The 19,710-nt window shown below is 42.0% G+C and overlaps 1 protein-coding gene across 6 annotated transcripts in view; it reads left to right on the plus strand.

The window, feature by feature from the left end:
- Positions 1-19,710, plus strand: part of Tpst1 (tyrosylprotein sulfotransferase 1) — a 69,404-nt gene that overhangs the window by 21,877 nt on the left and 27,817 nt on the right. For 5 of the 6 annotated variants that reach the window (XM_035443367.1, XM_035443366.1, XM_035443364.1 and 2 more), the window contains one exon: positions 10,628-10,826. In XM_035443367.1, the coding sequence (XP_035299258.1) occupies positions 10,628-10,826 (199 nt within the window). Of the gene's footprint in view, positions 1-451; positions 717-10,627; positions 10,827-19,710 lie in introns of those variants that run through there. The other variant, XM_035443369.1, reaches the window with a different exon arrangement.

The following is a 19,710-nucleotide window of genomic DNA, read 5'->3' on the forward strand; positions in this document are numbered from 1 at the left end:
TGTCAGTATCTGCTTTCTTTCTCCTGAAATAGCTGTCCTGACACTGATAACCTGATTGGTGAGTTTTATTCCTGCATGGAGGCTATGCAAATGGAAGTTGCTGTTAAATATGGGAGAGTAAATTGGTTATACTTTTATAAAAAAATTTCACTTTTATTCATATATATTCCCCTATAAAATTAAAATAAAAAAGCAGATCATATACCTCCAATATACAGTGGCACAGGGTGTACATTACTGCTCCAAAATATAGGAAAGGGAGCATAGTGAGGAAATACTGGACCAAGGCAAGACTGAAAACCATCTGGGGAAACCCCAAACCCTGTGCACTCGTGTGTGTGTGTGTGTGTGTGTGTGTGTGTGTGTGTGTGTGTGTGTGTGTGTGTGTGTTTTTATGAGTGATATTACTGTTTCATTCTGGAAGCTCATTCATCTTTTTTTTTTTTTTGAGATTTATTTTATCTCTGTACAACATGAGTTCAATGCCAGTAGAGACCGAGGATATCCGATTGCATAGAGCTGGATAACAAGGTTGTGAACTGCCCAGCATGGGTGCTGTTGGCCAAACAGGTGCATCACAAGAGCTGCAGGCACTCTCAAGCACTTTGACAACTCTCCAGCCCCTCATTCATCTTGTCTTTTGCAACGTACTCCTCTACTGATTAATACCATTTGTTTTTTTAAACCAGTATGTAATACTTATCTTTCAAAAAAATTCTTTTAAAGATTTATTTATTTAGTATGTATATAGTGTTCTGCCTGCATGTATGCCTGCAGGCCATATCTCATTATAGATGGTTGTGAGCCACCATGTAGTTGCTGGGAATTGAAGAGCACTGGAAGAGCTGCTCTTACCCTCTGAGCCATCTCTCCAGCCTTTATCTTTTGAATTTTGATATGATAATGGGCATGGTGGCATATACCTTTAATCTCAGAGCTCAGGAGACAAAGGTAGATGGATTTCTCTGAGTTTGGGGCTACTTACTTAGTTGACATCCTGTTTCAAACAAAACAAAACACCAAAATAACCCTATCAAATTGTTTTGAGTTTTGTTTTTTAATTGTCCATGTCACTGCTTGACTATTTAATAAAAATCTATAGAATAGCTTTTAAATGTGTTTCATAATTCTAAATTTATTTCAATTTTGTTTGGTTATTTTTCTCATTACTCATTGTGTTTTTCTGCTTATATGTGTGCCAAACATTATGAATATTACTATTTTGGGTCTTGGATATTTTTGTACTTTCTATAAATATTCAAAATGTTGAGCTTTGTTCTGGAGTTCATTTAAATTACTTAGCCAGTTTGAATGTTTAGAATTTTGTGTCTGTGATTTGTTTGGTGAGTCAAAGAACTGCTGCTCACTTTATGATTTCTCTGAGTAAGGCCTTCCTGAGTACTGTCTATTGGGTAGAGTTTTCCCACCTGGATGGTAGGAGCAGGCCCTGTTCTGTTGCCATATAAGGGCTGGACATAGTTCTCTCTGCATTGTTTTGGATGTTTCTTTCCCATTATCACAGCTCCAGAATCCCTGTGTTCAATTTTGTCTCTGTCCCGAAAGCTCCTGCTACTCTCCTTTCATTGGATGTTCTGTTCCTTTGTGTGTGTGTGTGTGTGTGTGTGTGTTGTGTGTACTGACCCAACCTTCCTGGAGGGAAATGTACCATGTAGCCTAGGCTGGCCGCTGGCCTTGAACTCCCCATATAGTTGTATCATTCAGGGTTCTCTACAGTAGCAGAACTTATAGAATGAATCTCTCTCTCTCTCTCTCTCTCTCTCTCTCTCTCTCTCTCTCTGTGTGTGTGTGTGTGTGTGTGTGTGTGTGTGTATGATTTATTGGAATGACTTACAGCCTCAGTCCAACTAATCCAATAATGGCTGGCTGTGAATGGACAGTCCAAGAATCCAGTAGTTGCTCAGTCCACAAGACTGGATTGCTCAGCTGGTCTTCAGTATATGTTGGAGTCCTGAAGAAGTAGGCTCCAATGCCAGTGAAGGAATGGATGTGCTAGCAAGACAAAGAGCAAAAGCTTCTTCCTTCCATGTCCTTTTATAGGCTTCCAGCACAAGGTATGCCCTAGATTAAAGGCAGGTCATCCCACCTTAAGATCTGGATCCAAGGTGTGTGTCGTCCTGCAACTGCACACATGTGGTGCATGTACATACACCCAGGTACACTCGTACAATAGAATAAATAAGTATCTATAAATCTTCAAAATAAGACTGAAATGAGACTGGAGAAATGCCTCATCCCTTAAGAGCGCTAGCTGTTCTTGCAAAGAACCCAGGTTCAATTCCCAGCACTCTCATGATGGCTTACAACAGTATGTAATTCCAGTTCCAGGGGGATACCAACCCTCTACTGACCTCTGTGAATTTCCGGCATGCATGTGGTACACATATGTACATGCAGGCAAAACATTCATAGCTATAAAATAAAAAAATAAATCAAGCTTAAAATGTTTTCTGGGGGTCAGTGAGTTAGCTCTTCACTCAGCAGATGAGGGTGCTTTACATACCCATATGGTGGAAGGAGAGAACCAATCCTTCCAAGTCTTCTTCCTCCATACTCTTCATTGTGTGGTCACCTTTAAAAAATGAATATAACAAAAAGTTACTTTGAAAATGTTTCTGGTGGTGGGTAAGATGACTCAGTGACTAAAAGTCAGTCTTCTGAGTTTTAGTCTGATCCCCAGACCCAGCTGGTAGAATAAAAGTGACACCTTACAAGTTGTCCTTTGATCTTCATATGTGCAACACACACACACACACACACACACACACACACACACCAGAGAGAGAGAGAGAGAGAGAGAGAGAGAGAGAGAGAGAGAGAGAGAGCAAGTAATAATTAAAATATTTTGCTGTTTTAGAGCAACATCAGGAAAAAAAATGGTGTAGGAAAGAACTGGGATTTTCATTTCCATGAGATCAACATACGAATACACAACTCACAGGAGAATAACCAAACCTGTAAGAATCAAGTGCTTTAGAAATCTAGAAGTTAGTCAAAAGCTCAAAACATCTAGGGGCTGGAGAGATGGCTCAGCAGGTAAGGGTACTTGTTGCTTACAGTACCCTTAACCAGAAGCCTTGGGTTTGGTTCTCAGCACTCCAAGCCTTTGTTAGCTATCTGTCATTCAGTTACAGAGAATCTGACACTCTTCTGGCTGCAGGCACTGCATGCCTGTGGTGCACAGACATACGTGCAGGCCACACTCATGCACATAAAATAAAAATCTATTAAAAAAACATCTCCGGGAGCCGGGCGTTGGTGGGGAACGCCTTTAATCCCAGCAGAGGCAGGTGGATCTCTGAGTTCGAGGCCAGCCTGGTCTTCAAAGAGAGTTCCAGGACAGTCTCCAAACCTACAGAGAGATCCTGTCTCAAAAAACAAAAAACAAAACAAAACAAAACAAACAAAAAACAGAAAAAAACCCAAAAACATCTCGGGGAGTACTTATTCATAAACTATCTGAATTTTAGTGGGAAGGGTGATGTTTATGGTGTTTTATTTACCCCAGGCCTGCTTGACTGAATAGCTGGATTATTATTATTATTATTATTATTATTATTATTATTATTATTATTATTTGTTTTTTCAAGGCAGAGTTTCTCTATGTAGCTTTGGAGCCTATCCTGGTACTTGCTCTGGAGACCAGGCTGGCCTCGAACTCACAGAGATCTGCCTGCCTCTGCTTCCCGAGTGCTGGGATTAAAGGTGTGCGCCACCAACGGCCTGGCTGAATAGCTGGATTATTGGTACTGGTTTTCTTTTTGGGTTGTTCCTAAGAAAGCCAGTTTAAAGTCTCTTTATTCCTTCTGACCCAGAACTAGTTCACCACTGATGCTGCTGAGAATGTGGAGGCCTGTAACCACCAGAAACATTTAGGGGTTTTGTCATGATGCCTGAGTTAGCAGATGGCAAATGTGAACAAACACCAGAAACCCTGAAAATGTAACAGGACTCTGATATGTTTCTGAAAGCGCAGATGGCCAAGGTCCTGGAAATGTGTGCATGCCTGGGGAGGACTTCTGACTGATATCAAGGATCCACAGAAGGAAGAAACAAAGGCAGGCAGGCTTATAAACTAACTGGCCATGTGTGTATAAACACACATGGAGCTCTTGTGGGTTTAGGCATATAAGAAACTTGGTCTATCTGGGCAGTGGTGGCGAACACCTTTAATCCCAGCACTCAGGAGGCAGAGGCAGGTGGATCTCAGAGAGTTCAAGGACTGCCTGGTCTGCAGGGTGAGTTCCAGGACAGCCAGAACTACACAGAGAAACCCTGTCTCTCAAAAAACAAAACAAAACAAAAAAGAGACTCTGTCTGGTTGTTGGCTAACCACCAGCTTGACAGACAGACTTCAGTGCCACACAACAAAATTCAGACTTTGTAGAGTCAATTCTGAAGAAAATTATACACTAAGCAACAGCTAGGACAAAGAGTGTGTGTGTGTGTGTGTGTGTGTGTGTGTGTGTGTGTGTGTGTGTGTGTGTGTGTGTGTACGCAAGCGTTCATTCATATAAGATACACCTCTGCCGATGCCCATGCACATGTGTGTGTATGTGTGTGGAAGCTAGAAGTCAGCCTTGGATGTTGTTTCTCAAGTGCTGTCCACCTTGTTTTCTAAGCCCCAGGGATCTGCCTGCCTCCCTCTCTAGCACTAGGATTGAAAGCATGTGCATTTTTACCTAGGTTCTGAGGATCACACTCAGGTCTTCACACTGCAAGGCAAACACTTTATGGATGGAGCCATCTCCCAGGCCCTGAATAATTTATTTTTTAATTAAAAACAAGCCAGAAGCAGGTAGGCCAACCTGGTCTAGATGGTAAGTTCCAGGACAGCCAGGATTACATAGAGAGATATTGTCTCAAACAACAACAAACAAACAAAATACAAACAAACAACCCCCCACACACAAAATATCAACCTAAATCCAATTATGGGTCTGTTGGTTCCTGTGTTGCTTTGTTGGGGTTTTTGTTTTATTTTGTTTTTGTCAGCTTGACACAAGCCAGGGTTATTTGGGGAAGAGGGAATTTCTGTTGAGAAAATGCCCCCTGGGAGATGACTTAACAATAAAGAGCATTTACTGCTCTTTAGAGGATGGGGATTCAGCCCCCAGCACCCACACAGTGGTTTATAACCATCTACAGCTCCAGTTTCAAGGGATCTAATACCTTCTGATTTCCACCAGCACTGAACACATGTGGTGCACATATGTACGCAGGCAAAGCAGTAACATACAAAATAAAATGAGAAAGTCTAAAAAGTAAAGAGAAAACATTTCTTTTGGTTTTCCTGTAGGCAAGATTTCGGGACTAATAATTGCTGTGGGAGGGCCCAGCCCATTGTGGGCAGTACCACCCCTGTGCAAGTGGTCCTTGGTTCTGTAAGAAAGCAAGCTGAGCAAGCCAGGAGACAGCAGTCCAGTGAACACTGGCTTTCCGTGGTCTCTACCTCAGTTCATGCCTCCTCCAGGTTCCTGCCCTGACTTCCCTCCAAGATGGACTGTGACTCAGATGTGTAAGCCAAATAAACCTCCCCATGTTCCTTTTGGTCACAGTGTTTTATCACAGCAGCAGAAAGCAAACCAACACAGCATATTGGATTTTAGCTGGCATTTTGGTGCTTGGCCCCTTGTGTCACTGCTGAAGCCCAGAACAGACTCGGCAGCAAAAATTGTTAGCAGCATTTAACCACACTGGTTGTTGTTTCGTGATGGAGGCCCAAAGCAATGTGTTAGTGAGGGAACATTTGAAAATGGGATTCATTGTTTTTATAGCCACATTAGGCCATTAGAGAAAAATGAAATCAGATTTGCTGTTTGCAAAGAATGCAGGACTGGCTGGCCACACACCAAGATGTTGCTCCACAGAGAAAATAAGACAACCAGGGACGAACTGCAGCACAACTGCTTTTTCCCCCACACAAAAGAATAAAGACTGAGGCGTGGCCAGCATGTGAGGGAGCTGAAGAGTAGACTAAAGGGAGGCCCTTTTCCCCTCCTTATTCTTGTGTTAACTGTTACTGTAAACCGAGAAATGCTCATTGTTTCCAGAGAATAGAAACGATTTCCCCAGCTTCTTTATACAGTAAATGAGGAGAAATAATCAGATAGAAGATATTTAAAGCAGTCATGAAAATGCATTTTTATTAATTTCATTCTAGAGACCATCACTGATTTTACAAGATGGAACTTAAACAAGTTGATTAGCATCAAAGAAATTAAAGGTGTTGCAGAGATATCATATATAAGGTGCTCACGACTAGATTATTTCTAACCAGTAGAGAGCAGATAGTCTAATGTTACATAAATCATGTTAGGGTGAGAGGAAAGAGAGAAGTATTGTGGCTGACATCTGTAATCCCAGCACGCTGGAGCTAGAGATAGGAGGGTCAGGAGTTAAAGGCTAGCCAGGGTCTGATATGTGGAGAATTGGAGACTGTCTTAGTCAGGGTGACTATTGCTATGATGAAACACCATGCCCAAAAGCAAGTTGTGGGGAAAAGGGTTTATTTGGCTTATACTTCAGCATTGCTGTTAATCATTGAAGAAAGTCAGGACAGGAACTCAAACAGGGCAGGAACCTGGAGGCAGGAGCTGATGCAGAGGCCATGGAGGGGCCCTGCTTACTGACTTGCTCCTCATAGCTTGCTCAGCCTGCTTTCTTATAGAACCCAGGACCACCAGCCCAGGGATGGCATCATCCACAATGGGCTGGGCCCTCCCCCATCAATCACTGAGTAAGGAGGTGCCCCACAGCTGATCTTATTGAGGTATTTTTTAATTGAATTTCCTCCTCTCAAATGACTTTAGTTTGTGTCAAGTTGACATAAAACTCCCCAGCACAGACACCAATGGGGCTATTTAATACCTTATGTCAAAAGCAAGCAAAAATCAGGAAAGGGGTGGAGAAATGACTCAGTAATTAATTAATTAATTAATTTTATTTTATTTTATTTTATTTGTTGAGAGGAACTAGACTAGCCAGCCTCAAACTTAACGGAGATCCACACTTCCTGAGTGCTGGGTATTTTTATTTTATTTTTATTTTTTATTTTTTGGTTTTTTGAGACAGGGTTTCTCTGTGTAGCTTTGGAGCCTATCCTGGCACTCGCTCTGGAGACCAGGCTGGCTTCGAACTCACAGAGATGTGTCTGTCTCTGCCTCCCAAGTGCTGGGATTAAAGGCATGAACCACCAATGCCTGGCGGGTATTTTTATTTTTATGTGTTTGGATATTGTCGCTGTAGCCCTGTGGAGACCAGGAAAGGGTGTTGGATATCCCTAGAGCAGTGTTTCTCAGCCTGTGGGTCTCTACCCCTTAGAGGTCAAATGATCCTTTCACTGGAGTTGCCTAAATCCACTGGAAAACACAGATATTTGCATTAAGATTCATAACATGGGCTGGTGAGATGGGTCAGAGGTTAAGAGCACTGGGTGCGCTTCCAGAGGTCCCGAGTTCAATTCCCAGCAACCCACATGGCAGCTCACAGCCATCTATAGTGAGATCTGATGTCCTCTTCTGGCCTGCAGGTAGGTGTACATGCAGATAGAACACTCATATACATAAAAAAAATCTTAAGAAAAAAGATTCATGCCAGGTGGTGGTGGTGCACACCTTTAATCCCAGCGCTTGGGAGGCAGAGACAGGCAGATCTTTGTGAGTACAAGGACTTCTTGGTCTACAGAGTGAGTGCCAGGAGAGCCTCCAAAGCTACACAGAGAAACTGTGTCTCTAAAAAGCAAGCAAATTAAATAAACAAACAAACAAATAAATAAATAAATAAATTCATAACAGTAGCAAAATTAGTTATGAAGTAGTAATTGAAATAGTTTTATGGTTGGGGGTCACCTTAACATGAGGATCTATATTAAAGGGTTGCAGCATCAGGAAGGGTAAGCAACACTGCCCTAGAACTACCTGTTATGGGTGCCTGGAAACTGAATGTGGATCTTTTACAAGAGCAGCAGGCAGTACTAACCTCAGAGCCACCTCACCAGTCCTTTATTTTTTTACCCTATACTTTATTTTTGAAGGGCACAAGCCTAATAGTCTGTAATGTTATTTGCAGCATGCTGATTCTCCCACACATTCTTCTCAGTTCTATACTACATACCAGTTGGCAGCTGAATCTAGAGGCTCAGGCAGGCCACAACCAGACTTGGCGATGTTATTTATTAGTATATAGTTCTCTTCCTTTCGTGGTGTTAGCCGCTCTTGATCTTTCTGCCTAGAGTTATCAGTTTGCTGTATCTTGTATCTTTTGTAATTTTGATTTCTTTTTCATATATTAGTTATAAAATTTTCATGAACTTTTAATATCCTACTTTTCTGTTAGCATTTGCTCATGATTCTTTGTGTGTACATGCCCTCATGTGTAAGCAATTATGTTATATATATCATCTGTATAGCACATTTTTTATTTTTAGACTTACATATTTTGTTTTATGTGTAATGAGTTTTGCCTGCATGTATGTATGGGCATCATCTGCCTGCCTGGTGCCCGTGGAGGTCAGAATAGGGCATCACCTGGAACTGGAATTTAAATTGTTGTGAGCTGCCATTTGGGTGCTGGGAGATGACTCTTGCTCCTTTGCGAGAAGTCTTAACTACTGTGCTCTTAACTACTGAGCCATCATTCCAGTCTTCATTATGACACACTTTAAAAAAAAATTATCTCTGCATAAGTGTGTGTCTTTGTGTGCACCCATGTGCTCTGTGGGTGACCATGCAGGCTAAAAGAGGGTGTTGGATCATCTGGAGCTGGAGTGTCAGGCAGTTGTGAACCACCCAAAGTGGGTGTCAGGATCTGAATTCTGATCCTCTTCAAGAGCGGTAGGTGCTCTTAGCTAGTGAGCCAAGTCTCCAGTCACATAACACCTGAATTTCTGTTGTTTACACATTTAAAATATGTTTGTTAGAATTATTAGATTACATGTATTTATTTGTGTGTGTGTGTGTGTGTGTGTGTGTGTGCATATGTGTGTCTGGGTGTATCTGTGTATACACACATGATACTGTGTATATGTGGAACTCAGAGGACAATTGTAAAAGTTGGTTTTCTTCTACCATGTAGGTTTTGGGGGTAGAACTCAAGTCATTAGGCTTGGTGGCAAGTGCCTTTACTGGCTCAGCTATCTGATTGGTTCTATGCATTTTTAAATCATCTTTCACAAAGACAAAACCTGAACATCTTTCAATATCAGTCTTTAAAAATATGGCTTTTTGTGGCATTTCATTGTGTATTTCCCTGTGATCATGGCCAATTGACTTTTTTTTTTTTTTTTTTTTTTTTGGTTTTTTTCGAGACAGGGTTTCTCTGTGTAGCTTTGGAGCCTATCCTGGCACTCGCTCTGGAGGCCAGGCTGGCCTTGAACTCACAGAGATCCACCTGCCTCTGCCTCCCGAGTGCTGGGATTAAAGGCGTGCGCCACCAACACCCGGCTCCAATTGACTTTCATTTTCCTCTTTGCATGTCCATTCCAACATTGAAGCTTCAATACAGAGGACTTGAGTTCTGGAAGTAGTTGCTGCATACTGTAATTCAGCTGCATCTTGGAAGACAGCCTGCTGTGGTGTTTAGCTACCCTACATGGTCATTCAGGGCATTGGCCTTGATCCCATTTCTTGAGATGGAACAGCTATGACAGTGGGTTCTGATTAGATGCTGGACTCTCATGACTGATGGGGGTGCTGGCTGGTTCACATTGGGTTGTGGGTTTTGAAGCACACCAGTGTGTCAAGCACTGTGTTTTAAGGTTCCAGGGAGATGGAGAGTGCCAGGATGGTGACCAAAAGCCCTACTGTGTGTCAAGACCACAGGTTGGCTACTTTCTAAGACTGAAGGAGAAACTCTTCTGTCCATGTTTTTACATTTTATTATGTTGATAGGCTTGTTGGCAAGTGCAAAGACTGAGACATCTCACCTGCCCATACCGTCTATTCTTTTTTTCTTGAGACAGATCTCACTATTTAGCTCTGGCTAGCTTTGAACTCACTATATAGACCAAGCTGGCTTTGAACTCAAAGAAAGCCACCTGATTCTGTCTTCCAAGTGCTGGGATTAAAGGTATACACCACCATACCTAGCTCCCATACTATCTATTCTAATGAATCATGACAACATCCATCCAACCTTTAATAATCACTTTGTAATATAATGTTACAATTTTGATTTTTATTTCCTTGTGTGTGGTATGACTGTGTGTGTGTGTGTGTGTGTGTGTGTGTGAGAGAGAGAGAGAGAGAGAGAGAGAGAGAGAGAGAGAGAGAGCATATTGACACACTGTATGGGTCAGAAGACAAGTTTTAAAAGTCATTCATTTTCTTCTATTAAGTGCTTTTACCCATTGAGCCATCTCACCAGCTCATACAATTAAAGAACATAAAGCTATCAAAGAGAATTTATAATTAACTTTTTTCCTTTTTTTTTTTTTTGATATGGGAATCCCATGAAGTCAGGCTGACCTCTGACTTGCTGTTGTACACAGGGATAAACTGGAACTCCTAATCCTCTTGCCTCTGCTTTTGGAGTGCTGAGATTATAAGTGCATGCCACCACGTTTTGTTTTGTTTAGATTTTAAGTAACTGTTCATGTTGTTGTTTTCAGAGTGGAAAGGTCAACAGACCAAGTCATCAAGCCTGTCAATGTCGGGGCACTGTCAAAGTGGGTTGGGAAGATACCCCCAGATGTTCTACAAGACATGGCAGTGATTGCACCCATGCTTGCCAAACTTGGATATGATCCATATGCCAATCCCCCTAATTACGGAAAACCTGACCCCAAGATCCTTGAAAACACCAGAAGGGTAAGTGAGACTCCCAAAATTACTAAGGAAACTAGACATGGAGTTTCGTTTTGAGTAGTTTTTCTTGTTTTGTCTCTTTCTTTTTATGACCAGAAAATTATTTTAAATTACCATTGTTCTGACTTGTTGAATGCCTTACCATCAGAAGTCCAAAATTTCAGCAAAACCCTTCTTTCGAAGAGCTGTGGTGGGTACAGTTCAGTTGTGTGCTCTGCTCAGTGTGTAGGATGTTATCCTCTGGCTTTTGCTTGGTGACATTAATTCCCATTGCTAATTACCCTAAATTTGCACAAACAACAGAATTATTAGTGGCCTTACTTCTGGTGTCTTTTTCTTTTCCTTAAGTGTAAGGAGCACTTTTAAGGCTTTGTTTAGGTGAGGTAGGATTTCTTGACCCCCTTGAAGGCCAGATATTAGTTACATGAGAAGAAAGATTAGATATACTATCCCTGTATTGAAAGTTACTAGTAAGGGTTGGGGAGATGGCTTAGTCAGGAAAACTTTTTGCTCAGATAAATGGTCCTGGGTTCAGTGCCCAGAACCCATAGAAAAGCTGGGCATAATGTCCACCTCCATACACATGTGGACATGCACTTTGCTGTGGAGAGATGTCTCAGCAGTTAAGAGCGCTCCCTGGCTGCTCTTGGAGAGGACCTGGATTCAGTTCCCAGCAGCCATGTGGCAGCTCACAACTGCCTATAACTTCAGTTCCAGGGGATCAGATGCCCTTTTTAGCCTCCAAGGGCACTATATATAGTAGTGGTATACCACATACATGTAGGCAAAGTACTTAACACATACAATAAAAATAAATAAGGTTGCATCCTTTTTTATTTTATTTTACTTTTTATTAGTTCAAATTAGGAACAAGCTTGCTTCACATGTCAATCCCTTCTCCCTCTCCCCCACATCATCATCCTGGGCCCGGCCTAGGCCCTCCCCCATGTGTCCAGGCGGAGAGAGCATCCCTTCACATGGGATGGGCTCTCAAAGTCCCTTCTTACACCAGGGAAAAATACTGATCCACTACCAGGGGTCCCAAGGTTGCATCTTTATAAACTGTTGTTTCAGACAGTGCTAAAAACTTAAAGAACTAATCTGAATAAATACATTAGTGGTAAAGTCTGGTTTCAAATCATCATTTAACATTTCTGCTAAATGTTTTTAATGGGTAAGATAAACATAAAATTTAAACTTTTTTTTAACATCTGAGCTGGGGAAAGGTAGAGACAGAGTTTCCTGTTGCTCAGGCTGACCTTTAACTCACTATATAGTAGAGGTGCTGGGTACTGAACTCAGGTTCTATATTTTAGGGTTTTCATCAAGGTTAGATTAATAAAGGTGAGATTAAACCAAAGTGTCTGACCTGTTTTTTTGTTTGTTTGTTTGTTTTGTTTATGAGACAGGGTTTCTATGTGGCTTTGGATCTTGTCCTGGAACTAGCTCTTGTAGACCAGGCTGATTTCGAACTCACAGACGTCCACTTGCCTCTGCCTCCCGAGTGCTGGGACTAAAGGCATGTGCCACCAACACCCGGCTTGGTTTTTTTTTTAAGGTGCTTGATTTATGTTGATGAACACACATGTATACTGCAGAAGCCATTGAAAACCAACATAATGGAGGTGATTTGTTTTAGATTTTTGCTGATTAATGTAATTGAAATTTCTAGTTTATTAGCTATTTGTATGTGAGGGTTTGTCTGTTTTGTTTTTATTTTTGTTTTTTCAAGATAGGGTTTCTCTGTGTAGCCTTGGCTGTACTGGAACTCACTGTGTAGACCAGGCTGGCCTTAAACTCAGAGATCTGCCTGCCTCTTCTGGTATTAAAGGCAAGTGCCGCCACCACCTGGCTGTTTGTTGTGTTTTGTGAATTGCCTCTTAAGTTTCTGAAAAGTTTTATTGTTTCACATATTGAAGTTTTGAACTGCAGCTTGCTAAATAGCAAGCCAACATTAGTTTAGCATCTCACTTCTCAATCTCTGACTGTCTTTTTATATTGGGCTGGGAACCAGTAGCTTTCTCCTACTCATAAGACCGGAAGGAATTTCTGTAAACCAAGATATGTGTGTGTCAGTAATATTTCGAGGTTCCCAGGACAGTAGTCACTACAGTTTCACATGTGCAAGTTATCTTGGCTAGGTCATTCTTGGCTTTCTTGAGTGGTAGTTGGGAAGAATGTTGTGGTTTCAATCCATGTGACTGGAGAATGTGTTTTATACACATTGTGGCTTTTGAAAGTCTTTCATAATGCTTCCTGGGGGGCAGGGAGTTGAGAAAGAAAAGATGAATTCCATTTTTGATCCCTTTGTAATAATGTATGCAATACTAATGTGCTTAGATTTTTTATTATAATTTTACATTTACTGTATTGCTGTGGCACACATATGGAAATCAGAGAACAACTCTGTCTATGGAGAGAGCTCTCTTCTTCCACTTTTATATGGGTTCCAGGAGTCACACTCTGCTTGCCAGGTTTGCACTGCAAGTTAGTGAACTATCTTGCTAACCCCGACCTTGTCTTTTGAATTTGAATTTCTTTGACTGACTTAACAGCTGTATTTCAAGCCAAATCATGTGTATCTTCAAAACTTCCTTTCTGTCTTTTTTTTTTCTTTTGCCTTTGATGACTGAGATACTGATAATATGTAGCAGCCATGAGTTGTATCATGACCATATACTTCCAAAGAGATCTCTGTTTGTGAGAGATGGGTGACTCCAGAGAAAAAAGGTGGCTGGAGAAATTGTGCCTTCACTTATAGTGTGGAGAGGGCGGGGAAAGGGAGTAGGAGAAAAATCACATTTTGACTGGGAATGTAGAAATCCCCATCTCTAGGCCTAAGAATGCTGATTTTCATAGAATATGTGAGCCAGAAGTAATGATGTCTGAGTCAGCACATCTCAGACTACATTGCCCAATTGCAAATCAAAGTCATGTGTGTGTGGTTGCCCCAACTTACACAGTAAACTGGAAACGAGATGCTAACTCATTCTGTGCCCTCTCCTACCATTCCCTAATTCCCAGATTGTGGCACACTTTTATAAATCATGTTCTCTGGGTCACATTTCAGCCTTCTCCTCTTCCTTAGCTGTTTAACCTTTTTAGACTTAGCAACTTACCTCAGAGATATAGGCATCTGCATACATTGAATTTCAGTGGACACAGATTAAAGCCTCCTGTTTCATCCAAGCTCATCCACCCTTAAGACTTTTTATTACAACCTGTTTGCTGATGACTGTCATCTCTGGGCTTTTTCTGGGGGTGGGGGTTGCTGAGCTGAAGGTTCATTGTTCCTAACTGCTATTTGGGCACACAAAATGACCTCAAATCCAGTGTACAGAATCACACTGTCCAGACTTGTTGCTTGCTAGGGAGTTGGCTGCAATTGTTCCCAACTGGAAGAAATCCAGACTAGGTGATAGGAATGTGGCTATGACAGCCTGCATGTGCTATCTGCAAGCTAGAGAGCAGATAGGAGTTGGTGCACGCAGGTCAAGCCTGATGCTGTTTAAAGACCTGGTTGCTGAAAGGGAAGAGTCAGGGCTTTCTTTGTAGCTCAGTGGTAGAGCACTTTGCTAGCATGTGTGAGGCCCTGGTTCAATCCCTCGTGCTACTGAAAAATGAAGTGAAGTTGAACAGTGAGCTGAAAAGCAGTTCCAGGCCAGGTGTGGTGGTGCAGGCATGTAATCCCAGCACTTGGGAGGCAGAATAGGAAGGAGATCATCACACGTTTAAGCTACAGCGGTCTACCCTGGGGTTCCAGGCCAGCATCAACTACAGGATATGATCCTGTCTCAAGAAAAGGTATATGTGGGGCTGGAGAGATGGTTCAGTAGTTAAGAGCACTTGCTGCTCTTGTACAAGCACCCACACTGAAGTTCACAAACCATCTGTGACTTCCATTCCAGGGAATCTTATACCCTCTTCTAGCCTGCATGGACACCAGGCACACATATGGTGCAAACACATGAATTCAGGTAAAACATCCATTTACATAAAAAAAATTTTAAAAAGCTATGTAACAGTAATTGAAGTCACAAATTTGAGAGGGGGTGACAGAGACATGGAAGGGGTTGGAGTGGGGAGAAGATGGGGTAGAAATGTTATAAATGCAGTACTAATATATGAAATTCTCAAAAACAAAAATAAATGTTCCTCGTTTCTTAAGAAAGCATAACACCAGTAGCCCAGACACCGAGATCGACAATTAATAAATGGGACCTCCTGAAACTGAGAAGCTTCTATAAGGCAAAGGACACAGTCAGTAAGACAAAACGGCAGCCCATAGAATGGGAAAAGATCCTCACCAATCCCACATCTGACAGAGGGCTGATGTCCAAAATATACAAAGAACTGAAGAAGCTAGTCACCAAAACACCAAACAATCCAATTAAAAAGTGGGGTGCAGAACTAAATAGAGAATTCTGAATAGAGGAATCTAAAATGGCTGAAAGACACTTAAGAAAGCGCTCAAAATCCTTGTCCATCAGGGAAATGCAACTCGAAACAACTCTGGGATACCATCTTACACCCTCCACAATGGCTAAAATCAAAAACACCAATGACATTTCATGCTGGAGAGGATGTGGAGAAACGGGAACACTCCTCCACTGCTGGTGGGAGTGCAAACTTGTGAGGCCACTTTGGAAATGAGTATGGTGTCTCTCAGGAAAATGGGAGCCAGTCTATCACAAGATCCCACTCATTGGCATATACCCAAAAGATGCACATTCATACAACAAGGACATCTGCTAAACCATGTTCATAGCAGCACTATTTGTAATAGCCAGGACCTGGAAGCAACCTAGATGCCCCTCAACTGAAGAATTGATAGAGAAAATGTGGTATATTTGCACAATGGAGTACTACTCAGTGGAAATTGGAATTCGCAGGCAAATGGATAGAACTAGAAGAAACCATCCTGAGTGAGATAACCCAGTCTCAGAAAGACATATATGGATATATGGATATTATATGTCCATATTTCCTATGGAGTGATACTATTGTAGCCCAGATACAAGGAAGAGGGCCTAGGCCCTCCCTCAAATGATGTCTAATATCATATATGGATATAAGACACAGAGCAAAGGAATACCAGCCTACAATCCACATCGCCAGAGAAACTAGGAAACAAGGAGGACCCTAAGAGAAAAATACATGGTCCTCCGAAGAAGGGTAAGGACAAGAACCCTGAGCAAATTGGGAGCATGGAGGGGAGTTAGGAAAAAGAGAAGGGGAGAAGAGGAGGGGGAGGAGAACAAGAGAGATCAGGAAGACAGAGACAGGGGAGGAATAGAGGAGAGCAACAAAAGAGATACCTTATTAGAGGGAGCCAGTATCAGTTAAAGAGAAATCTGGCACTAGGGAAATGTTCAGAGATCTACAAAGATGGCCCTCAACTAAGAATCTAGGCACTAGTGGAGAGGCTGCCTTTGATGCCCTTCCCCTATAATAAGATTGATGACTACCTTAACTGCCATCCTATAGCTGATCCAAGCAGAGACCCTCAACTAAGCACTGAATCCAGTTGTAGAGAGGGAGGAGGGATGAGCAAAGGAGCCAAGACCATGCTGGAGAGACCCACAGATACATTTGACCTGACCTAGTGAGAACACAGGGACCCAGAACCAAGCATTGGACTGAACCAGCATTGGACTGAATGTGGGTGCCAGGCTAGGAGGCCTGGGCAGTCTGTGGGACCTCTAACACTGTGGAGCCAGTGTTTATCTCCAGTGCACAAATGGACTTTGGGAGCCCATTCCCTATGGAGGGATACTATTGCAGCCCAGATACAAGGAAGAGGGCCTAGGCCCTCCCCCAAATGATGTGACAGATTTTTGATGATCCCCCATGGAAGGCCTTACTATCCTTGGGGAAGTGGGTGGGGGGCATGGGAGGATGGGAGGGTGAGGGAATGGGGGGATTGATATGTAAAATAAGATTGTTTCTAAAATAAAAAAAGAGTATATACAAAAAAAAAAAACAAAAAAAAAAAAAACCAAGAAAGCAAAGAGGGAGGAAGTGGTAAAGCAGCTCCAAGTGTGATTGGCGTATCCTATGACAACCCTACTGAGAAACGAGGAAGTTGTAGTCAGTGGGAAAGCAGGGGTCAGGGTTCAGAAAGCACAGTATGAGACAAAAGGGAACTTGCAGTGAGTGAGGGAAGCTGAGTTGACTGCCTGCACTGTGCAGTAAGAAGCCACATCGGGGCCACAGAGATGGCTCAGTTGGTAAAAGTGCCTGTCTGGCCTGACAGCTTGAGTTCTATCCATGGAACCCATGGAGGATAGAGAAAACCTACTATTGACATTTGTTCTCTACCTCCATACATACACCATGGCACACCTGCGCACACACATATGCATACACAGTAACACACATGCTTTAGTAGAATAGAAAGAAAGAAAGAAACTGCAACAGGTAAGCCTGGAAGATACTGTTGCATGTTCAGGTGCCTGTTCCCAGCCAATAGCTGCTTCTGCTTGTGACTGTCTCCTGGCATTCTTGTTTGTCGAGCTGTTCACCTTAGGATCACCTAGCGTTGCAGATCTCATGTGGAAATTCTTGAGTAGGGGGCTGGAAAGATGGTTCAGTAGTTAGAGTTGTTGCTCCTCTTGCCCAGATTTCGGAACCCCAAAAGAACCCACCCACAAGGAGACAACTCACCGAATGCAAGGACAAAGGTTTCTTTATTGACTCGAGGATATGAGCTGCAGCAAGGACCCCATTTGTTCGGGAACAAATGGAGTACCCACTTTCAACTGAGGGGTGATTTTATAAGGGAAAATTGTAGGGCTGGAAGCCCCAAGATTACAAAACTTCCGTGGTTACACAGAACAGGACAATGGTTGTATGCTTCAGGCAAAGTACAGTTAAGCAGGATGCTGCAGAGGAAATGAGTTTGTTAATTGTTTCCTGGGCTGGGGACTTCCACAATTGATAACTATCTGATCTTCTTTGGACTAGAGGAATGTGGACACCATTCTAGGGTGTGATATCTGGTCTAAGGGCTTGAGTCCTGTGGACCTTTGTTTAACCTTGTCTGCTGAGCTGCCTTTTGGGAACTTTCTATTTGGGCTTTTGGAGTCTTGGTTTTAGACTTTTATTAATTTTCCCCTTTCAATACCTACCTCCATCTCCAACTCCACCATCTCCAACTCCAGGAGATCTGATACCTGAACCTACCAAACACACACACACACACACACACACACACACACCTCCCTAAAATAAGTCTTAAAAAATATTGTTAATTATTTAACAATATTTGGCTAGGTGTTGGTGGCGCACGCCTTTAATCCCAGCGCTCGGGAGGCAGATCTCTGTGAGTTTGAGTCCAGTCTGGTGTACAGAGCAAGTTTCAGGAATAGCCAGGGCTACACAGACAGATACTGTCTCAAAACAAACAAACAAAAAGTAGCTCTATTCTTAGTACGGGATATAGTCTAAACTTCCTAGAACATCCTAGAACAACCTTTTTTTAAATCCTAGAACAACCTTGTTTTTGTTTTTTGTTTTGTTTTTTTCCATCATGGTTTTTAATGTGATTGTTCTGTGGACAGAGAACATACACACTATGATTTCAATTTTGTTTTTGCTTTTGTTTTTTTGAGACAGGGTTTCTCTGTTTTGTTTTGGAGGTTGTCCTGGAACTCACTCTTGTAGACCAGGCTGGCCTCAGATCCACCTGCCTGTGCCTCCCGTGTGCTGGGATTAAAGGCGTGCGCCACCACTGCCTTGCCCTGATTTCAGTTTTTTAACTATGCTTAAAATTGCTTTGTGGCCAGCATGTGGCCTCATGTTCATGTGGGAAACTGTTTTGCAGTTGTGGTATTCTGTAAATGTCGTCATATTGTTTAGTTTGATAATCCTTAGTTGAGTTATAAATTTTGAGAAGAGTGCTATGTTGTGGCCTTTCTCCTTTTATTATCACTTGTGCTTCATGCATTTCAAATCTACATTGCTCAGAGAATAACCAGATAGAGCTTGAGGAATTAGCTCTTCTCATGACGTAGCCTCATCACTGATGTTTTTCCTAGCTGTTGGCCTTGTCAGATAAGAGCAGAGCCACATGTGTGGTCTGTTTTCCTCATCCTTTAATTTTTAATCTGTGTCTTTATATTTAATTATACTAAAGTGATTAAGTGATATTGTGCTTAATGTATTGTGCTTAATGCAGTTTGACAGTCCTTTTGTTTTAAATGAGGTATTTAACTCTTTACATGTATTGTAATTATTCTTCTGGTTGGGCTGAATTGAGTCTGCCATCAAGTGTTTGTTTCTTATTTTTGAACTGTCTATCTTTGTTCCTTTGTCTTCCTGGCTTCTTTTGGATTAATCTAGTATTTCCTAGTGTTTTGTTTTATCTGCTGTGGCAATTGTCTCCTCATTTTAGTTATGTTTTGTGTTTATTATGGTTGCTCTAGAATAAGGGCTGCAATATTTTCTGTGAACAGACAGTTATTAAATGTTTTATGCATTGTGGACCATGTGTTTTTCTTGATAGAGATTTCTTCCTGGCATCTTTTCTCTTTAGCCAGATAACTGCCTTATTAGGGTTTGCTAGCTACTAATTCTTTTGTTTGTTTTTTAAGCTAAATGTTTTTCTTTGGGAATTTTTAAATTACATTTATTTATTTTGTATGGGGAGAGGTATGCATGCGCCACCATGCCTGCTCTCAACATGTATATCTGTGTGTGGGGGAGGGGTATAGGCCAGAGGCTGACTTCAGATGTCTTCCTCATTCATTCTCCACCTTATTCATTGAGGCAGGGTCTCTCTGTTGAACCCAGGTCTCACAGATATCACTAACCAGCTTGCTCTGGGGAATCCCTGGGATTTCATGGGAGAGACCCCACCCACCCAGCACTGATGTGGTGTCTAGGA

This window comes from Cricetulus griseus, chromosome 4 (assembly GCF_003668045.3).
Source record: "Cricetulus griseus strain 17A/GY chromosome 4, alternate assembly CriGri-PICRH-1.0, whole genome shotgun sequence".
NCBI lineage: Eukaryota > Metazoa > Chordata > Mammalia > Rodentia > Cricetidae > Cricetulus > Cricetulus griseus.